Source organism: Mycteria americana, chromosome 10 (genome assembly GCF_035582795.1).
Source record: "Mycteria americana isolate JAX WOST 10 ecotype Jacksonville Zoo and Gardens chromosome 10, USCA_MyAme_1.0, whole genome shotgun sequence".
NCBI lineage: Eukaryota > Metazoa > Chordata > Aves > Ciconiiformes > Ciconiidae > Mycteria > Mycteria americana.
Window position 1 is genome coordinate 17749456 of NC_134374.1, and position 19676 is coordinate 17769131.

Below are 19676 nucleotides of genomic sequence, written 5' to 3' on the forward strand. Positions count from 1 at the left end.
TTCATGTATGGACTCTTCTTTCATTAGCAGGAAGAATTAAAACTGAAACAGAAGAGTTACCCCATTCAGAAAATTGGGGAAAACCAGCATTCATTTCTCCTTTTCTTACTGAAATGATCATACGTTTGGCACGTCTTACCAGCCTTCCTAAACATCTTTCTTTTGTTAGACTTGTTCTGTTTCTGTACTTTGCAAGTGTTCAAGGTACTGTTTTTCCCCGCCCTAATTCAAGAGGAAGAAAATCAGACTTGGCAGGGAATATCTTGAGATATGCTTTGTGAAGTGAGCACAGCTTCACATCTGTAATTCTGTGAACATCAAGCTTGGGAAGCAGAGTTGAAGTTTTTTTTCTTTAAACCTGTCTATGATACTATAGGTTGATTGGCATGGAGGCTTTTAAATATCAAGATAAATAGATTAATATTAACCATGTTTTTCTCTTGGTGCGAAGAATGTCTGTATGTGTGTGTGGCTTTTTTTTAAGTTAGAGAATTACTTAGTTAATCTATATTCTATTGTGGGAGCTTGTATCTTTTCCTCTTTTAAAGGAGGTTGTAGAAGCTGAGAGTTTAAGCCTATAGCATGGTAAAATACATGTGTATGAATAGTTTTAAGAGAATTGATTTGTTTACCATAAACACCAGGCAATTGATGATGTCTTTTTCCCCTTCCTTTTAGCCTCCGCGCACAGCTCACCCTGTTGTGAGGTTCTCCTGTGTTGATTGTGAGCCAATGGTAATAGACAAACTTCCTTTTGACAAGTATGAGCTTGAGCCTTCACCCTTAACACAGTACATCTTGGAACGAAAGTCTCCCCATACCTGCTGGCAGGTATTTACCCTTTATTTGATTCTAGAAACGTAACGGGAATCCTAAGGTACTTTAGTCTTGTAAGCCTGCGGAATTGTGGTCTGGTTGCAGACTCTGCAGTTGATGAGAAGAAACGTGTCAAGGTTTCAGTTACCTCCTTTCTAATAGAATTATCAAGAGTCAGAATGAGTGTTCCCTCTACAGACTTTGTAATCTCATTTAATTCCTTTTCTAGGTCCATCTAATTTTGCTAAGAAATGTGTCCCGCAGGTTCCATTTTCGACTAAATTGAAATTCTCTGTAGGCTTCCATTTGCTTACAGGGGAAACCTAGCACTAGTTTCCATCATGTTACCTAATCAACAACTGCAAATAATTTCCACTAGATGGTTGAAACTGCTAATGGGAATTGAATGGAAGCTGTTGGTCTTGTTGACTAGATTGGCCTTGAAGAGGTCAAAGTTCTGTTGCTGAAATCCTTTGTCACGTGCTCCTTTTGTGATTTTTTGGATAAGCGACTTGTGTCTGTGTCCTCTATAAAATAAGGCTTGTAATTCCCTTCTCAATGGTGTTCTTCTAAAGAACAGCTTAATATGTACATCAGGAGTTTGCTTAGTATGATATTTTAGCTGGTAAGATGGGTTTGGAGGCATGTCTTTCACGTTTCTGTTTCCCTAATAAATATTACAACTTAACTGAAAATATAACATGCATATTCAGAAGAAAAATTGAAGTTACTTTTAATAAACTATTTTCAAAAATGTCCTTTAAGCATTCATAGGTGCATTATTTGCAGAAGTTATTAAAATTACTCTGCTGTTTTTCAGAAACTGCTTTTCTTTTCCCAGCTGCATATCAGACCCTTACAAACTAGAGAAATAGGCTTGTTGTCATAGAAACCATGTAACAAACCCTGTTCCTTATGCTCTGAAAAAGTAGAGGAAAAACACTTACTTTTAACTGCAAGGTTTACTTTTTTTTAGGAAAACTATTTTTGGTTAGATGTGGGTTATTTTGACTGTCCCAATAAGAGTATGTACCATCTTTATCCTGTTGAAATAGTTCTTTGCATGTATTGCTTTTCAAGGTTAATACCCCCATACATATATATATATATATGCTTAAAAAAAAAAGTAAACGTTAAGAATGTTGGTGCTTGGCATAATTAAAAGATGTTTCTTGAATATTTGTTTGTTTTGCTTAATTTCTCTGCTTAAAAAAGTTTTAGATTTCTTCTATCAGTGTTGTAAATTTTAGTCATGCTGTTTTATGAGTCAGAAGACTAATTTCAAGTAGATTGTTTTTTGACATACCTTCAACAGATGTGCCCTAACCTATTTTAAATAATCTCAAAAACTTTTCAGAGCATCACTTCAAAGTAGTTTCACTAAAGCACTAAAGATTATACTGTGAAGAGCATTTCCATACTGTCTGGGGGTACACTAAATGTTCCATGTCTCAGTTCTGTGTCTGGGGAATCTAAGTGCATGCTCATCCTGATGTGTGCAACCTCAAACTTGGCTGTTCTTGATAATTTGCTGTTGTAATGCAGTTGGATTGAGGTTGATTTTAGTTTTTAAATGCCCCATGCTTAATAGTCTTCATACTCTTCTAATACCGTGATATCTCTTATTCTTTATCAGGTATTTGTGAGTAGCAGTGGAAAATACAGCGAACTTGGCCATCCGTTCGGGTATTTAAAAGCAAGCACTACTTTAACCTGTGTAAACCTCTTTGTGATGCCTTACAACTATCCTGTTTTACTTCCGTTGTTAGGTAGGTAATAAATTTACATTGGACTGCCAACGCAGCTACTTCAGAGTAAAAGAAAATAATGGTTGGTGTTCTGCCTTAGTTTGAGACATTATAAAATAATGGAGATCAGAGAGTAGAGAATGTTGCAAACTCTTTAACATAATTTGGGAGGAGAGGATTTTCATACCCCCTCTCCCTTTTTTTCTCTCCAGCAGAGGAGGAGAGCTACCTGCTTCCAGTGCATGTTTGATGCTGTTCACCTCCTAGACACGTAGCCTCTTCCTTAACCTGGAGTAAGCTTCAACCTCCATTCTTTTCCCTCATTTAGGGTGTGGTGTATCCAGGTTTTGCAGTTGCTCTTGTAGCAGCTAATTTTTTACTGGAAGATCAGATGCAGTGTTTGTCATGGGTGTTGGGAAGAGGGAATTCCCTGACGCAGTTTAGAGCAGTAAGAAGGAATTGAGCAGTGAAACAGTCTACATTTCTTCCCTGCCCAAAGGACCAGTGTTTTTTTCGCTCCCACAATGAAATTATTTTCTACAGGAAAGAAGGTATGGAAAGGTGCTGAGTGAATAACTGCCATAATAATTGTGGCTGTTAGGGTTCTGGCATAAAGGTAATGGCAGAGAGAAGAGTTTCCTGGGTGCTACTAACCCTTTTAGTTGCAGATGCTGTAAGGCTTTTTTTCTTCTGGTTTTTGTGGGTGTGTTTAGTGATACAGAATAACAGTGGAGATCAAGAGAATTAACATTGACTCTTGCTGTCTTACACATGATTTTTCCATTCATTTCTAGAAAAAAGCCACAACACAGTTCAGGAATGCTTTTTCATAATCCTGGTCATAACCAAAAAAAGAAATCTGTGCTTGCTGATAATTTGAATGTGTCTTATATAGTCATCCATGTAGCCTAATAATTGTCCCAAAGTGTGCAAGTAGGATACTTCTAGACTAAATCAGAGTTTCTGCGAGTTTATGGCTACTGAATTACTGCAGTAGACCCACTAGCTGAAAAGCCATCACTAATACTAAATGAATTTCCCTATTCATTTCGATGTTGGCATTTGCAGTTCTGTTGCATCTTCCCTGGCAGCTCTTGTCTTCCCCCTGCCTTTTTTGCAGGGGTGTAAAGCTCATCCTGCTCTTTGGAGAAAGGCATTTTTCAGTATGTGTAGTGCTATTCTGCAGTTTACTCACCTGGTATCCTACATCTTAAATTTCTGAAGGCTGTTTAAAGGAAAATGCAGAGCTTCTGTGTTGCCCGAGTTGTAAAGTGGACGTTTTCCCTAGAACGCAAATATGTACATTCTGTATTATTAACACAAACACATACACAAAGTGTTATGTTCAGATCTTGTTCCAGGACTTTGTTTATCCTTGGTCTCTAAGGCATGGTGGAATTAAATTCTGTGGAATATACGTAAAACACAAAAGCAGATCTGGCCCCTTTTCTACTTAGCAGTACAGAAAATTACTCAGATGACAAGCAGCATACCTGTTAAATTATTTGTAGATGATTTAAAAAATACTGACTCTGTGTTTGTAGGTAGGTAGGGGTTGTTTCTGTTTTTAAACCCTCACCCTCTATCTGTCTTAATGCTACCAATAGTGGATACTGATAGTTCAGTAGAGGACTGATTTGCATGTGTAAAACCAATCTTTCATAACTCACCCAGATTAAAAAGGATGTGAGAACATCCAAGCCCAGGAGAAGTCTGCTCTATTCAGCCACTACCACCCATATTGGTGCATCAGCGAGGTTCTAGTGGCTACTGCCCTACTGGTAGAATATTGTGTTGGAGGACTGGGACTTAACTTGGGTTAGTACTGTGGATACTCTATCTCCTTTCCTTCTAATGACTCTTTCAGACAAAGCCAAAACCACTTATAACTGTATTGTTTGTAATGTCTTATCAAGTGGCTTATGTGTGTTCAGCCTTATAAGTAGATAGCGAGATGCTTAAGAATTTTTTTCTTGCATTTTTGTATTCCTCCTGCATTCTTGAGCAGAGGAAGTTTTAATTCTGTTTTTGGAAAACAGTGTAAGAGACAGTCCTAGAAGACAGGTAAGATAGGCATGTGTGAGGAAGCCTGCAGATGATACTTGAGCAAACTGAAACAAGTTGTAGTGGTCCGTGACTGAAGGAGGTAGATTGTACCACATTCTATAGATTTGGTGATTTATATCTCGGTTTCTGCAAGAGTGGATTTGGGAATGCTGTAGCCTCTCCTGGCTTGTGACTTAATGGGTTTGCTTATAGAATCTGAAGCTTTGTAAGGAAAGGAGCCAGTTAATGAGATTTCATAAAACAGTGAAGCCGCACAGTCCGTGTGTTAACCTGACCCATGCACTATGGTAAACTGGTTCTCTCACAAAAATTCTGGTCTCTAGATCTTTCACAGAGGTAAGACAGACCATGTGGGATGTGCTGTTACAGCTGAGCAGCTCCTTTTTGCTCTCATAGGAAAGGCTAGAGAGGCATCATGACTAGCTTGGGGTGGTGGTTTGCTCTGAGAACTGAGGAGGTGGGGTGCAGTTCTTGTCTTGTTTTTGTTCAGTGTGAGGCAGACTTCTGAAGACAGAACTTTTCACAGACAGATGCTGACATACTTTGATGCTGAATATGTTTGGCCCATGGATTATAAAAATTTGCTCTTGAAGGATTGTTGCCTTTATCTGATACTAGCAAACTATTGTACTTCAGATATTCTTGCATTTAAAAACAATTGTACAGCCAAGTTCGTGAAGGAGAAGTCAAATGAGGGGTTAGAGAGAGAGCTTAACAAAGATGAGGTATACTTCTGAATGCTCCTGCCTTGCATAAGATGTTTCCTTGGCTGATCTTAGTTGCATTAATGGGAGGGCAGGCACTGCTGGGCAATAGGAGTGGATTATTCATTGGGAGTGTCACCAGAAGCAGTAGTGAAACAGCCATGGTAAAAATACCATGAGAAGGTGGTTAATACCCTTTCTCTGTGGGTCTGAATAGGCAGAAGGATGAGCATTTAGAAAATGTCTGCCTGTGAAGGACTGCAACATGGGCAGTTTCCTTTGATGCTTTTGCAGGCTCCGTGAGAGAACCTGCGAGTAATGATTTTATATTTTTGGAAACCAAGGGCTGTCTCTCTCACAAACGTGAACATAGCAAGCTGTGGCACTGGGAGGGAGAGCCAAACATATTGTATCAATAGAAAGAGAGTGCCACAATACCTTTTTTTAATGGTGGATACTATTTTACATTGTAGCGCCTTATTTTTGGCTAGATTGTTTGCAGGGAAGGATACTGCTTTCTGTGAATGTAAAATCATGAGTCTCTACTGCTTAAAACAAAGGAGTATATCTATTAGTGCAGAGGCATTAGAAAGCTCAGAGAATTATAGGAGTCAACAGGGAATGGTGGTGTACTTGCTCAGGTGGAATTTAATGTGAGTGGTGATTTAAAAAAAAAAAGTGTAAGTTTTTACTTTGGGTTACATGGTGCAAGCTGTCACTCACAACTAGACTGTTGTCACATGAACTGTTCTTGTAATTAGGTTCCAGCTGAACTACTAGAATTACCTGCTGACCATTCTCTCTCTCGTGCTCTCTTTTTTTTTTTAAGTGTTCGCTGAGCTTGAAAGTGCATCAAGTCCCCTTATGTGGTACTGGGTATTAAATATGGGTATTGGTATCCTGTTTGTCACAATTGGTTGCTTTGTACATTAATCTGAAGTGGATAAAGACTTTGCAACACAGTTTTAAATTAACTGGTCTGTCTGTAGTTTTCCCTGATCTCTTGAATTGTTGCAGCTTGTGGCCCTTTCCTAGTGGTTTTTAATACTGTGTTCCCAATTATCCAGTGCTTTTAGCTCCCTCTGAGTTTAGAAGTAAAAAGAATTCTGCATTAAGTGGACTGTACAGAGAGTAGTACCTGAAAATGAATAGGTTGGATTAAAACTTGATTTATGAAAGGATTTTTTCAATACTTTTGGATTTTATCTGCAAAAGTTTGGGATTTAATATGCAAAAGACATAGTTAACTGTGTTACTGTTTGTTTGCTTATTTGTATAAATAATTATGTGCAGCCCAGGGCACAGTGGGAAAAATACGTTTCAAGTGCCTGTGTTGCAATCTGCTGACAGTGTATGTCTCAAACTCTTGAGATAGAGGCAGGTAAGGTGTTGATGGTGATGTTCTCTTTGAAACTTGTGGCTGTGTTTACCACCATGACTGTCTTCCTTTTAGAGAGTAGGAGTTCCTGCAGTGAGTTCGTGCTGTGGGGAGGTTCTCATTTTAAATAGACAAATCTTTGCTGAAGCTTTACTTAGATTTGAGAACTTCTTGGATAGCAAAGATCAGGGAGGTGCTTTTGCATTTGACTTCTCAGACTACAGCTATGCTGTGGATTAAGAATCATAGCTAGCTGAGCATTATGAACGTCTATGCCATTTAAGAGTGGCTGTGCAGTCGAACTGCAGGGGTTATATACTGGTACAACCTTCACAGTGCAAGAAGTGAGACAGTAATAAAGTGCTGATAAGGGGTTTAAGGTTCAAGCTGTACTCATAACCAACTCATAGACTTGAAAATATTAGGACATGCTATGATACCAAACATTTTACATTTTAATTTTTTTTTTTTCTTTTTTAATTTTGGGAGAGGGGTATAGTTTAACTTCCATTTTGCTGCAAAAAGCTAATAGGTTTATAAGAATGGATGTTATTTTATGTTTGCCATATGTTGTGATATCATCACAGGTTCTTTTGGGTAATAGTGCTAAGCATGTGGTATATTGAGATTTTAAATGGAGTTCTGACTTGTCCTCTCAAACTCCACCCCACTTCCTTCAGGCCAGGAAAGAGAACAATTAGCATCCGTAGTGTGGTTTTTATATGTGATACAGAATTCATTTAGATTGGAGAATACCTGTAATTAAGTGTGGTTTTGACTATGAGAATTTGGAAAATCGTGTCTTAACATCTGTTCGATTTGTGCAGAATACTATGCAAGTCAAATTTTCTTCTCCAAATATATCTTCATGAAAGCTCAGTCTGGAGAAAACAATTTCCTTGCTGCATCTGTCTTTTGCACACCCTCTTCTGTGCATCTCTGTCTCCTGCAGCTCTCCCCAGTTAATTTTTGGACATCCCTTTCTCCAGTCCTGCATATCCTTCCATTAGCCTCACTTTGCCAGCAGTTACAGCCCTACTACTAAGGAGAAACTTGGTCTCAATTGATAATCCATGATTTCAAATGATAAATTGCAGGATACTGTGTTCGTTTTTGATGTTTAGAGATCACTGTTACAGTTCATAGCGTGCACGGCAAATAGGTACATGCTTCAACTCAGTGATTCCTAAACACCAACGTGCGCACCTCTAGTGCAAGCAAGATACTTCTAAAACAGTATCCAAAGGAAATAATCTGTCTGGCTGCCCCCCTCTTAAAGGGCAGCAGTTTTGTAGCTGATTACTGTCTCTTGTCTATATCTGTGGGAGAGTTTGCTGCTCTGGCATGAGGCAGGCAATGTGGCTGGAGGTACACCCCTTCTCTGCCGGGGGCAGCTGCTGCTGTTGTCAGCAGAGTCCAGCAAAGCTGACCAGAAAGATTCCCTGCTCTCATATAATTTTTTTTTCTTTCCCTTTGATGCCCAAGAATGTTTTTATTGGAGACCAGAATTCATCATACAGGTTGAAAAAAAGAAAGCTGGGCTGAAAATGGAAATTGAACCAAATGAATGTTGTTTGGTTTAATTGGATACAGGGAGTCCCTGATGATGCAAGAGAGAGGCAAGGGAGGTGAAACTCTTAACAGGTGGATCTGTTGCACCTTCCATGCTGCTAGTAGTTGTGTGCAGTATTTAAGTCTGGTGTACCTTGTAAGTTTGCCTGTAATGAGGACTTGTTCTGGATTGTCTGCTGCAGCTAGGACTGGGGATTCGCAATCCTTCAAACCTAAGGTTAAGAACAGTTTTTGTGGGGAAGCCCCATTGGGAGATGGGTGGAGGGAGAAGAAAAGGGGGGGAAACTTGGCACGTTGAATTTTGGATAATGCTAATAGTTTGGGACTATATAAATGAAACCACCTTTTGATGTTTTCCTTGTTGCAGATGACTTGTTTAAGGTTCACAAACTTAAGCCAAATCTGAAGTGGCGACAGGCTTTTGACAACTACTTAAAAACAATGCCTCCTTACTACTTACTGGTATGTTCCTTTTCTCATTTCATCCTCCTGGGTATAATGGCCGGTGTGACCAGAGTCCTGTGCATCATACCTCTTCTAGTAAATTTTGTTTACATAATTGTAATATCATTTTAGGTAGTAAACATTTTGCTCTGCAGAGGTATGTAAATCAGGCCAAACATTTTAAAGAAATAAATAAATTTCTAGTAATATTGAGCAATAGTAACTATATTAAGATATTAAATGTGTTTTCTGTTCATTAAATATTAAATAAGCTTTGATCTAAAGTACTTTAGATTGTTCAGAGAAACAAATTTGGCATTATTTTTGTAACTTGATAAGGAAAATGCAGATTTGTTTGTTTATTAACGTGGGTGACGTGCTAGAGCTTGGGAAGCTGATACTAAGAGAACTTGCTGGGCCAAATAAAGGGTGGGGGGAGGCATCGTGTCACCTTTTACATGTAGCTTGGACAATGCACCTCAATATGGACTTGCATCATCCCGGCTATTTTGGTACTGAGCCTTTGAGTGGAAATTGCCAGTGGCACCACACTGTTTGGTGTCTTGGTAATGTGGCATAACGTCCATTGCGAGCTAGTTAGACTACCAAACTCATGTCACATGTTATGTGAATAGACTTGAATTTTAGTGGCCAAAAGTGGAAAAGCTAGAGCACTAATCCATGTGCCTTAGCTTCCTGTAATTGATCTTATAAATTTTTTTTTTAAAGACTTATTCTCTTACTATTGTGTATTTTGTTTTCCTTATAGCCATTAAAGAAAGCCCTAAGGATGATGGGAGCTCCAAATCTGATATCAGATAATTTAGATTGTGGACTTAGTTACAGTGTTATCTCTTACCTTAAAAAACTCAGCCAACAGGTAGTATTGATAAAACCTTTGCAATTAGAAGTGCGTTGATTATTTAGTTTGTGGTAATCTCATTATAAAGCAGTTAATCCCTGTGGGAGTTCATATGGGTGTACAGCATACATTATAACTGAAGACTGGTGAGCATTTCCACCACAAATGTGGACGAATCCGGAGTGATTCTGTAGGCAGTGATTGTGCCTTCTGTATAAGTGGTGGAGGGGAGTGCGAAGGAGACCTCTTCAGCTACATTTTAAGTATCTGCTAGACCTTTAAACTCCAAAGATTATCACTAATTGGTTTTATGACTGCTCTGGCCATCGTTCTTCATAGCTGAAATCAGAGGCTTGCTCTCAGTCTCATGTTTATTTCCATGTGTGCCTTGGCAATGTGTATGTTCCAAAAAAGTGTATGTTCTTGTCCACGGGGATTAAAGTCATAGTTCAAGCTTTATATGTGAGCTTCCTGTTTCCTTCAGGTCAAATCCATTCTGTGTGTTAAGCGTGGCCTGGTGGGAAATAGTCTTACATACCTTTTTCTCTTTGTCAAGAATGCCATTTCAGGTGTAACTATCTGAAAGCCATGCCTCTTTAGCACGAATAGTTCTTACAACAGTAGTTTAATATCTAGAAGTCAGTGGGGAAGCAGTGCAGCCTTTAAAATGAAAAGAAAAAATCTTCTGCCTTAAATAATGCAAAAAATACATTCCAAAAGTCTCTGAATAACTGAGCATCTATTGGACATAAAACTTCCTGTGGTATTTTGGTAACTTAATGATATGCAAATTCATATTATTTATCTGCAGTATGGAGTTGGAATGGCTTGAGATGGCTACTGGCATTTTCACAGGCATTCTCAGCACATGAAACAGTTTAAATGTGTTGGATGCATTATAAGTTCCTGTATAGGGACAAGCAATTCCAGAATTCTGCTGTGCTCCTGCTGTCCTTAAATTCAGAGTTTCCCACAGATGATGAAGCAAACCCTGCAGAGCATGAGATCTGGGGGAAGTGGGTTGCAATCACTGTGGGTTTGGGGGTTTTTGGTTGGTTGGGGTTTTTTGGAGGTATTGCAAGTGGGTCTTAACTTTGAATACAGTTAAAGCTTAATACAGTAAAATTATCTGTAACATTTATAATAAGAAATCTGTGCTAATTGGAGAAGTAATATGCTTTTAGAAACTTACTGATGAAGATTATTTCTTTTACTACTTTTCTCCCTTATCTTTTTGCAGACATATAGTGCAAACCTTAGTTTCATAGGTTGTTTCAAAAACGAAATCTGGAATTATGTTACTGTATCTGAATAATACTGTTTTAGATGCAGCTTTACAGTAACCTAAGGCATCCCACCTTCCATTTTTTTTTTCTTTCCCTTTAAAGATGATTCTTCAGGGACACAAAAGAAAGTCACAAGACTTGCAGCAAAATCAGGGATATTCAGACCTCCTACTGGCATATAAATTTAGATACACTGGCTAAATACTTTTTCCATATGCTAGCACATTAGTATTTCTTTCTACTTGAGATCTAGTCTATGTAAATATATATCCCTGGGTAGGTAGTTATCCCGTTTGTTGAGTAGTTGGGAACTAAATTTATAGTTTTATTCTGTTAATGTACTATGTGTTTTATACTGGAAATCTGCAATGCCTGCTGATTCTTTAACTCATGGTGTGATTCCATTTTAGACAAAAATAGAATCGGAACGGATAATAGGTTCAGTGGGTAAGAAAGTTCCACAAGAAATTGGAATAAAAGTGAAAAATCACTCCAGTGGCCTCTCCTTGGTACACAGTAGGGATTTTAAGCAACTGCTGCAAGGGATCACTGGGGAATCTCCACTGAGACTGGCGGAAATGAATGTTAAAGAATTTGCTGGCTTCCACATAGGACTTTTAAACAAGGTAAACAACCTAGTGATCTTGCATGATTAAGCAGTTGATCTCATCTGTTTTAAATGGGTAACTTTTATGGACTTAGTGTAGAAGGAGGAAGTAAGTACTTTCACTGAATCATGAAGAGTGCAGCGTAGGCATAAATAGTGAGAAGAGTAAATGCATTTTTTTTCACTTGCTTTTGGGACACCGTTTGAAAATCCCATGGTAGTAAACAAAGATTACTGTGTTTTAAGTGGCAATCTCTGCAAAAGACAGCTAGTGTTGTTCATCCAGGAATTAACATCCTTAGTTTTAATGGAGCTGAAAGCGCTAATGCTGAATAAGGTCTTGTTGAGAAGTCAGTCATTGAGTTTGCTGTATCCAGTTATAAAGCTCTGAAGTTACTTCAGAATAAATTTTAATAGTTAACATTATTACATTTCATAGAGAAATTTCTCTGCATGAGAAGTGATGGGTTAACTGAAAGTTGTTTTGTTCTAAAACTAGGATTTGAAGCCACAGGCATTCAGAAATGCATATGATATTCCTCGTCGCAGTCTTCTAGACCAGCTAACTAGAATGAGAACCAATCTTCTGAAAACACACAGGCTTATCTTGGGGCAGGATGAAGGTAAGTAGCCACTGTTCTTCATGAACAGTTTGGAGAGAGTACAGCTATTTTTTTTTTTTCTTTTATTCCCTGAAGTAGTGTTTTCGGTCCTGGGTGTGGGAGCAGAAGTGGACATTGCATCGTTTGTTGAGTCAGTCAGTGTCCTTTTCTTGACTCTGAAGGGGAAGGAAGGAAGTTTTTGCCTTCTGTCATGCAAGATGTCATGCTTGCTTTGAATTTTAAAGACAAGTTTCATGGGAGAGCTTTCCCGTAGAATAAGGTTCAGTAGACGTGTTTTTTATAGTGATGGTGGCTTAAAGTAGAGAGGGGCTTACTTTGTTTTACCCTTGTTAGGTGCTGGTGGTCTAAAGATGCAGTTGTTAACACAGAGATTAAACTTCCTTATTTTTCATTCTTCTTCTGCCAATTAAGCTGAACTCTTGCCAGCCTTATTTCTGAAACTGTAGTCTTCAGCTCTTCCTCCGTAGTGAAAAGAAATAGTCATTTCTAGTTCTTAAATGCTAACACTTGCAATTGAAGTGCGTGAAGTTTGTATTGCCTTAGTTTTAAGGTAGACTAAATTAAGATCTCTTGTTCTGTTGCAGACTGCCTTCATAGTGTTCCTGTTGCTCAGATGGGAAATTACCAGGAGTACCTGAAAATGATGCCTTCACCCCTTCGGGAAATTGACCCAGATCAACCAAAAAGACTTCATACGTTTGGCAATCCATTTAAACAGGATAAGAAGGTAGGAGGAGCCACGCTATGTGCTGTATCTTTATATTTAACATGATCTGAAATAATTTGTGAGTAGAATTTCTTTCCAAACAGCTGCAGTTTGTTGCTAACCTGTGTAGCTCTTCTGTCATGTGTGGAAAGGAGTGGTGTCTTTCACGTGGTCCAAGAGAGATGTGTAGAGAATCACGCTGATTTACAGAGTGGCACTGGCCTGTCTCTGGTTACAGTGTACATGAGGTATCTCTGTTCTGAGAGCTGCAAAGTGTTTTGAAAGCCACCTGAATTTTAACACAGAGGGACTTACTCCATCAATGAATTGATGAAACAATTTCGATGTTGTACTGTTTTTTTAAAAAAAATTTTTCTTCTTTTCAGGGTATGATGATAGATGAAGCAGATGAATTTGTCGCTGGGCCTCAGAATAAGATTAAGCGTCCTGGAGAGCCCAATACTCCAGCGTCACTAAAGAGAAGGCGTAGCATGTCACCACTGTTGAGACGGCCACAGTCACCACCCGTCGTAACGAATCATGTTGGTGGGAAAGGGCCACCATCTGCTTCTGGATCCCCATCCTATTTGAACCTCAAAGGCATCCCAGCAAATAAAGGTATATTGAGTTGTAGTGCAGCAGCCTGCTTGGTCACAAGTGAGAGTATCTGTGTGAAAAACAAACAAACCATCACTGCCAACACACACACACACAAACACACCCCCCCAAACAAAAGGGAAAAAAAAAACCCACTGAAAAACCACAACCCAAAAAAAACCAAAAAACCCCCCACAAAAATCACAACCAAAAAAACCCCAAAAAACAACCCCACCCAAAACCCGCCACCAACTCTGTGTGCTGAGTTGATTCAAAAGGGTATATCAGCATGAATGTATGCTTTAGTGTTAATAGGACTGAGTTTCTTTTGTTGGTCTAGATAAACAGGCTGCTGCTATAGCTAATGAAGTCTGGAATAAAAAAATAATTTTGATGAACTGTGTGGGGTTTTTTGTTTTTTGTTTTTTTTTGTTTTTTGTTTTTTTTTTTTAAAAAAAGAAACCTGAAACCTTTTGCCACAGTGGTTTGGAGGTAGCAAGGATTTCAGATCAGCTTTTAGTTCTCATTTGTGTATTCTGTGGTGGGGAAGGGAAGTTAAAATACGGTTACGTTTTCATTTCCCACAAATGCTCATTTTCTTACCCACCTATTGCAGCAAATGGAGTCAGAAGAAACTTCTGTTAGCTGGAATTGGGGGAAGGAAGGAAAACATTAGTTTACTTAGAAGTCATAACACTGCCATAGGAATACAGAAAATGGTGATTTCATGATAGTGATACGAGATGGTAACAGTCTACATGGTACTTCAAACAAGAAAGGGTACAGAACTATTTCATTTTGGTTTTTTGATACTGCAGTTATGCACTAGTAAGATACATATTTTTCATTTGTAGATACCAATAACAGTGTTGTCCAAGATGGCAATGGAGAGAAGAAAGCAGAAAACTGTCAGTCACTGGAAAAGCAAATTGATGGCTTACCTGTGCAAATGGCTCCTTCAGTTCCAGCTGCTATGGGAGAGGATGAAATGTTACCCAATGACTTAGACTCTCTACCTATTGAATTCAATTGTTTAAGTGAAGATGGGTTGGATCATAAACCTGGTACCAACGCACTTGTTCGAGGGCCTCTAAATTACAGTGTGACTGGAGATGACCAGAAACGGGCGATGGAGTCTACTTCTGAATCTGTGCCAAATTCATTTAAAATAACACCTATGATGTTGGAGGGAAACAATGCTGATATCAAAATTAAAGTGATGAAAGAGGTTCGCAAACCTGGAAGAAGTAAGTTTTTTGGGTTTGTGGTGTTTTGTTTTTTTTTTTTAATCAGCATATTATACATGGTGCTAGAGAGAAGACTTCTTTTCTTGAAATAAGGAGCTATTTTCAATGTACATACAACTTTAGATTTTGAATAATTGCTGATTGCTTGCATATGAGCAATGGAGGGACAGAAAAGGAAGAAAGCTCTTACATGCTGGGCAGGTGAGTTGAAGTTTAGACAGCAGTTCTTGGGAAGTTGAGTGCCAAGTGACCTTGTTTACCCTTGAAGATGGGTTAACTGGTATAAGAGGTACCCTGTGAAAGCACATTTCAGAGGTTTTGGTTTTGTTACCGATGATCTAACGAGACTAGATAACTTTGCCTTATGCTGCACTGCTCCTTGCATATGCATAGTGTACTTTGTCACCCTGTGTCAGTCAGAACTTCCTTTGGAGGGCAAAGGCATATGTAGCTACAAGGGTGCATCTTGGAATATGTTTGAAAGGGAATCTTAACAGTTAATAGCAAAGTGATATTTTTTTATTTTGCCAGATAGTGTGATTAGTGATGGAACACTGTTACAAATGCTTAAGAACTGAAGACTAAAAATTACTTTCTTCTTTTTCCTACAAGGTTTGATAACCCCCCAAAATCTAAAACATTGTGAGGAAAAGTAACTTGCCGCCTCAGCTTTTGTTACATGTTTTGCCTGTACTTGTATACAAGAATCAAAACCAAAACACTAATCTGAAACTCCAACTAATGTATATGCTGTAGGATTTGCCATAGGCATAATCTTTTCATTTTTTCTTAAATGGCAGATGTCCCTAACGTGGTCTGTGTCTGAGTGAATTATTTCTGCAAATTAAACTACTGAATATTTTTCTAATACATTGTCAAGTGCCAGTAATTAGTATAATGGAGTATTCTTAACTCTTCTATTTTTCTGATCTTGCATTGCTTTCCCAAAACTTAGTATTTCAGTGAGGCATATAATCATTGTGGGAGACTGAGGCTGTTGAGAGATGAAGCCAATTTTATGCTGCATCTGTATTTTATTTTTAAGATGTCTTAAAACTTCCTACTTGGGTATGTCCTTGCTTCCTGTTTTGCAAAGTGGGCTCATCTAATCTTATACCAAATTCACGTCTGGTAAACGGTGATGTAAAGCAAAATAGTACTATGTTCAGTATGAGTCACCTGTCTTGCTGCAGAGTTCAGGCAGGCATCAAAGAAAGAAGCTAAATAGTAGTGGGTTAAATATGTACATATATTCACCGTTGTGACCATATATCCTCTCTGTGCCTGCTGCATCACTCTGAGCAGGCTCTTACTCACAGCACCATAAATATCTTCTTCATACTGGGTTCAACTACGGAAAATATTGAAACAATGCTATTTTAAAATTTGTTTCTAGTTTAATGTATCCAGTTCATTCTTTTGCAGTGGATATATTTACTTTGTACCAGTAAGATAGTCGTATTAATTGTGCTCACAATAAGCATTGATAAGTAGTCCTTCTAAGAGAACTAATGCTAACCTCTGCTTTCAGAAATGACAGCTCTAGATTAAAACGGGGCTTGGTGGCCCTACGTGCGTATTAACTGCTAATGATGGCACTGTGTTCATGGAGATATGAGGCTTCTCTACCTAGCCTGCATTTTCTGAGGGTAGATGTTTCTAGCTGCTGCTTTGAAAGAGAACCTAATTCTTTGGTGCCACGTTTGAATACCAGATCATCAGTATTACTTCAAATTATTGGTATCACCTGCTTTCTGTGCATGAAGCTAATGCAGGCTTTTTTCTTGCCTTACATTTATTACCATAACACAGAAGTGTGAAACTCTGGGCTTTGTTTTTTCTTTTGGCTGTTAAGCTTTATTGAAAATGCATTTGCAAGACTTAATTTTAATATATGGCTGGATTTTAATCTTTTTTTAGATTACGAAAAAATTTTCTCTCTTCTTGAGGAGGTGCAAGGACCTATGGAAATTCAGAAGTATTTCATTGAATTTGCTATCAAGGAAGCAGCAAGGTTTGTATAGATATAAATTACTCGAGTCATAAATTAAATGTTAATTTAGATCATGATAGTAAATCATAAACTTTTCCAGTACTAGTATTTTCTGTTTTCCTTTTTGACATATTTCAATTATTATAGTTGTTTTAGTGGTCAGACTGTTATTACCTTTTTATGGAGTAAATGGTCTTTACTTAAAGTTTAAACGTGAAATAAGAGAGACGGGTCATTATTGAAGACTGACCCAAAATTTTGGGTGGGTTGGGGAAGGGCGTCTGTATTAAAATAAATTAAATTTTCTGACCATTCTAATGCCAGAAATAAAAAAGCTCTTCCATACTGGAAACAGAAAGCCTCTGGTAATATGATTTGTCATGGCTGAATAGTCTTGAGTTGTTCAACTGTAATTCTGGAAGAAAAAATTAAATTGTTCTCCGTCTCTTCCTTAGGTTTAAAAAACGGGTCTTAATACAACACTTAGAGAGAATACTAGAGGAACTAGAGTTCAACAGCCTACCCAACAGAGTTAATCATGTCAACAGTAGATAATAATGTACCGGCGAGGCGAATATGGACCAGGAATGAGTTTGCTGTGCCACAGAAGAGTGGAAGAGGATGTAGCTGCTGCCCTCACCATCTTGGCAATCAAGTGATTTTACTGTCACAGTCTGAGAAGAAGCAGTGGAGCTTTAACTTTAAGAACCTCTATCGGCAGAAGCTGGGCTATAACCTTAAGGATTTGCTATGAAAGGTGTGGCTTTTTTCCTGTGGAGGGTGCTATTTGCTCAACAGGCTGAAGAAAATAACCATTGCTGCCCCTCCTGCAGGTGATGAGAATTTACTCATTTGAACGCTGTCATTAGACATTTACGTGCTGTAGGCAGCAGGTTGCACTAAAATGGGGCACTGTCAAATGCACACACTGTCTGCATCGTGGAGAGAGCCCGTGTGTTCCCAAAAAAAACCCTCCCAGAAACACCTGCACTGGTAAAATTGCATGTTGCCACCACAGAGACAAGGGTCTTGTTCCCAAGAACTGCTAGCCATGCCTTTAAACTTGAGATTCAGTGTAGATTGAGAGTAAAGAAACTGCTATTGTGTTAATGAAAGCTAAAGACAGCCCTGTGACTGTTACCACCCGATGGTCACTAAACAATCTACCTCAGACTCTCTTCTGTTTTGTCTGCAGACATTATGAAAGTGCACCTGAGGCTTCCCAGGTCCCCGACTTCAGTTCTCTTTCATCCTGTGAGGAGGACGGAGATTCTTCAGGTGGCCTTGGCACACGCTGTGCTTTGGAAGCACTAAAAGGAAACGCTTTTAAAAACGTGTATTTTAATGTTCATACAAAAGAGATTATTTTGAACAGTATTGTTACCAGATCAGTAATTTGATATTTTAACTGTATAAATTTTTTGGAACATATGTATATATAAAATAAACCATTTTATTAATTTTTAATAAGTGCTAATCTGAGGAGTCTGTAGCGGCAGCACTGAGTTCCTCCAATTGTCTGTTACCAACAGACTGCTAATATTTTTGTAAAACCAGTGAGTAATGTAGCTATACTGCAGCTGAACCTGATCTGCACACCCTCAAACACAGCTTGTGGTTATAGTTGCAGAATATGTTTGTACTCTGGAGCACCTGCCCCATCACTCGGCTCAGCCTGCGCGGGGTGCACCTTTTTACTCAGTATTAAAGGCACTGAGTTCCAATTTACCAGACCCTTGGTTACCTGAGCTGGTATCCTCTCCTCCGTTCCTCTTACTGTTTTGTCCAAAGGTAATTTTATATATCCCAAACCATACAAAGAACACTGAAGCACCTGCATGTAATTATTTTTTTCCTTTAAAGCAGTACCAGTAATGTGCCAGTAGTAAGCGGCTCTTCTGATAATTGTGTATTTTCAGTTGTTCACACATAACTTCCTCTGATCCTCTAACAGCTTTCTTCTAAAGACAGGTTGACGTTGGGCTCATGTTAACTAGCTCTTTACCTCGTACTGCAAATATCCTAGGGATTCCGGCTGACTAGCCAGTGCATGAGAGGCAGGGAAACAGATTTTAGCTGGTGAGCCTGTACTTCTCTGTTTCTACTGGTATTTTTAGTACTAGCCAGCCTGTGAGACATCTTTTCCATCCTCTCTGAAGCAGTGGCCCTGGAAGATGCAGTTTGACCATTGGAATTACACCAGTGAAATTCAAGAAGGAAATAAAATCCAGCAACAGCAGATCTCTGTCACAGTGTTATATGAATGAAGTGGCATGGGGAAAGGCGTTACTATAAATGTGTCCTAATTCTTCTCTTAGAAATAACTTTTATTCATCTGTACAGTTGAACAGTTGAGTTAAAAACACAGAGATGCCTTGGAATTATAGAAAGGGGGGATTCACTTCAAAATTGTTACGTGGAAGCTGTATGCCACTGATAGACCTTCCATGCCTAATGTTGGACTCCTAAAAGGGAATTTATTTACAGAAGGTCAGATATACTGTGCATACCCTGTTTTAAAATGGCCTGGTTGCATGCATCAAGTTGCACGTAATACACTATTTTTGAAGTAGTAGGTGGTAAGAGGAGACAGCTCTCTTCTATCTAGTTCATGGTTATTTAATTTTCTTTCCTGGTTCCAGCGGCACTCACTTGATCCGTAATGTGTCTGAGCAGGGGCTGCGTTTTTAACTAGTGCCATTGTTAGTATGTAAACCTGCTCTTTTGATGTGATGCGGTTGGCTGCCAAATTAGCTATAGGAAGCTGGTGACTTTCATTCAGTTGTTTGGAATCTTATACCTCAGAAAATGCACAGAAATGACAAAATAGTCCATTCAAGTCCAGGCAGTGAGAATTTTCCGTTACCTCACCATTATTTTATCTGAATAAATTGAATTTGGATGAGAATATTAGAGGGGAAGAAACCTCATAGTGAACTGGACATGAGCCTTCATAAGAAGGAAGGAAGATGTACCATCCTCACAGGTTGTGTCAGTGAAGAGATGAAGAAAAAGGAGCGACAGTA

General features: G+C 38.7%; 1 protein-coding gene across 7 annotated transcripts in view; it reads left to right on the forward strand.

The window, feature by feature from the left end:
• The window catches only part of LOC142414931 (integrator complex subunit 6-like), a 44014-nt gene extending 25921 nt beyond the window's left edge, over nucleotides 1-18093 (forward strand). Inside the window, exons 8-19 of one of the 7 annotated variants that reach the window (XR_012777250.1) lie at nucleotides 679-831; nucleotides 2453-2585; nucleotides 8653-8747; nucleotides 9499-9609; nucleotides 11288-11503; nucleotides 11984-12107; nucleotides 12692-12834; nucleotides 13200-13431; nucleotides 14265-14657; nucleotides 16578-16671; nucleotides 17106-17483; nucleotides 17846-18093. Coding sequence is in view for 5 of the 7 variants with exons in the window: in XM_075512715.1 (XP_075368830.1) it covers nucleotides 679-831; nucleotides 2453-2585; nucleotides 8653-8747; nucleotides 9499-9609; nucleotides 11288-11503; nucleotides 11984-12107; nucleotides 12692-12834; nucleotides 13200-13431; nucleotides 14265-14657; nucleotides 16578-16671; nucleotides 17106-17205 (1794 nt within the window). In the remaining 2 variants the exon portion in view is untranslated. Of the gene's footprint in view, nucleotides 1-678; nucleotides 832-2452; nucleotides 2586-2776; nucleotides 2858-8652; nucleotides 8748-9498; nucleotides 9610-11287; nucleotides 11504-11983; nucleotides 12108-12691; nucleotides 12835-13199; nucleotides 13432-14264; nucleotides 14658-16577; nucleotides 16672-17105 lie in introns of those variants that run through there. The other 6 variants (XR_012777251.1, XM_075512715.1, XM_075512716.1 and 3 more) reach the window with 6 other exon arrangements.
• Nucleotides 18094-19676: the final 1583 nt, after the last annotated feature.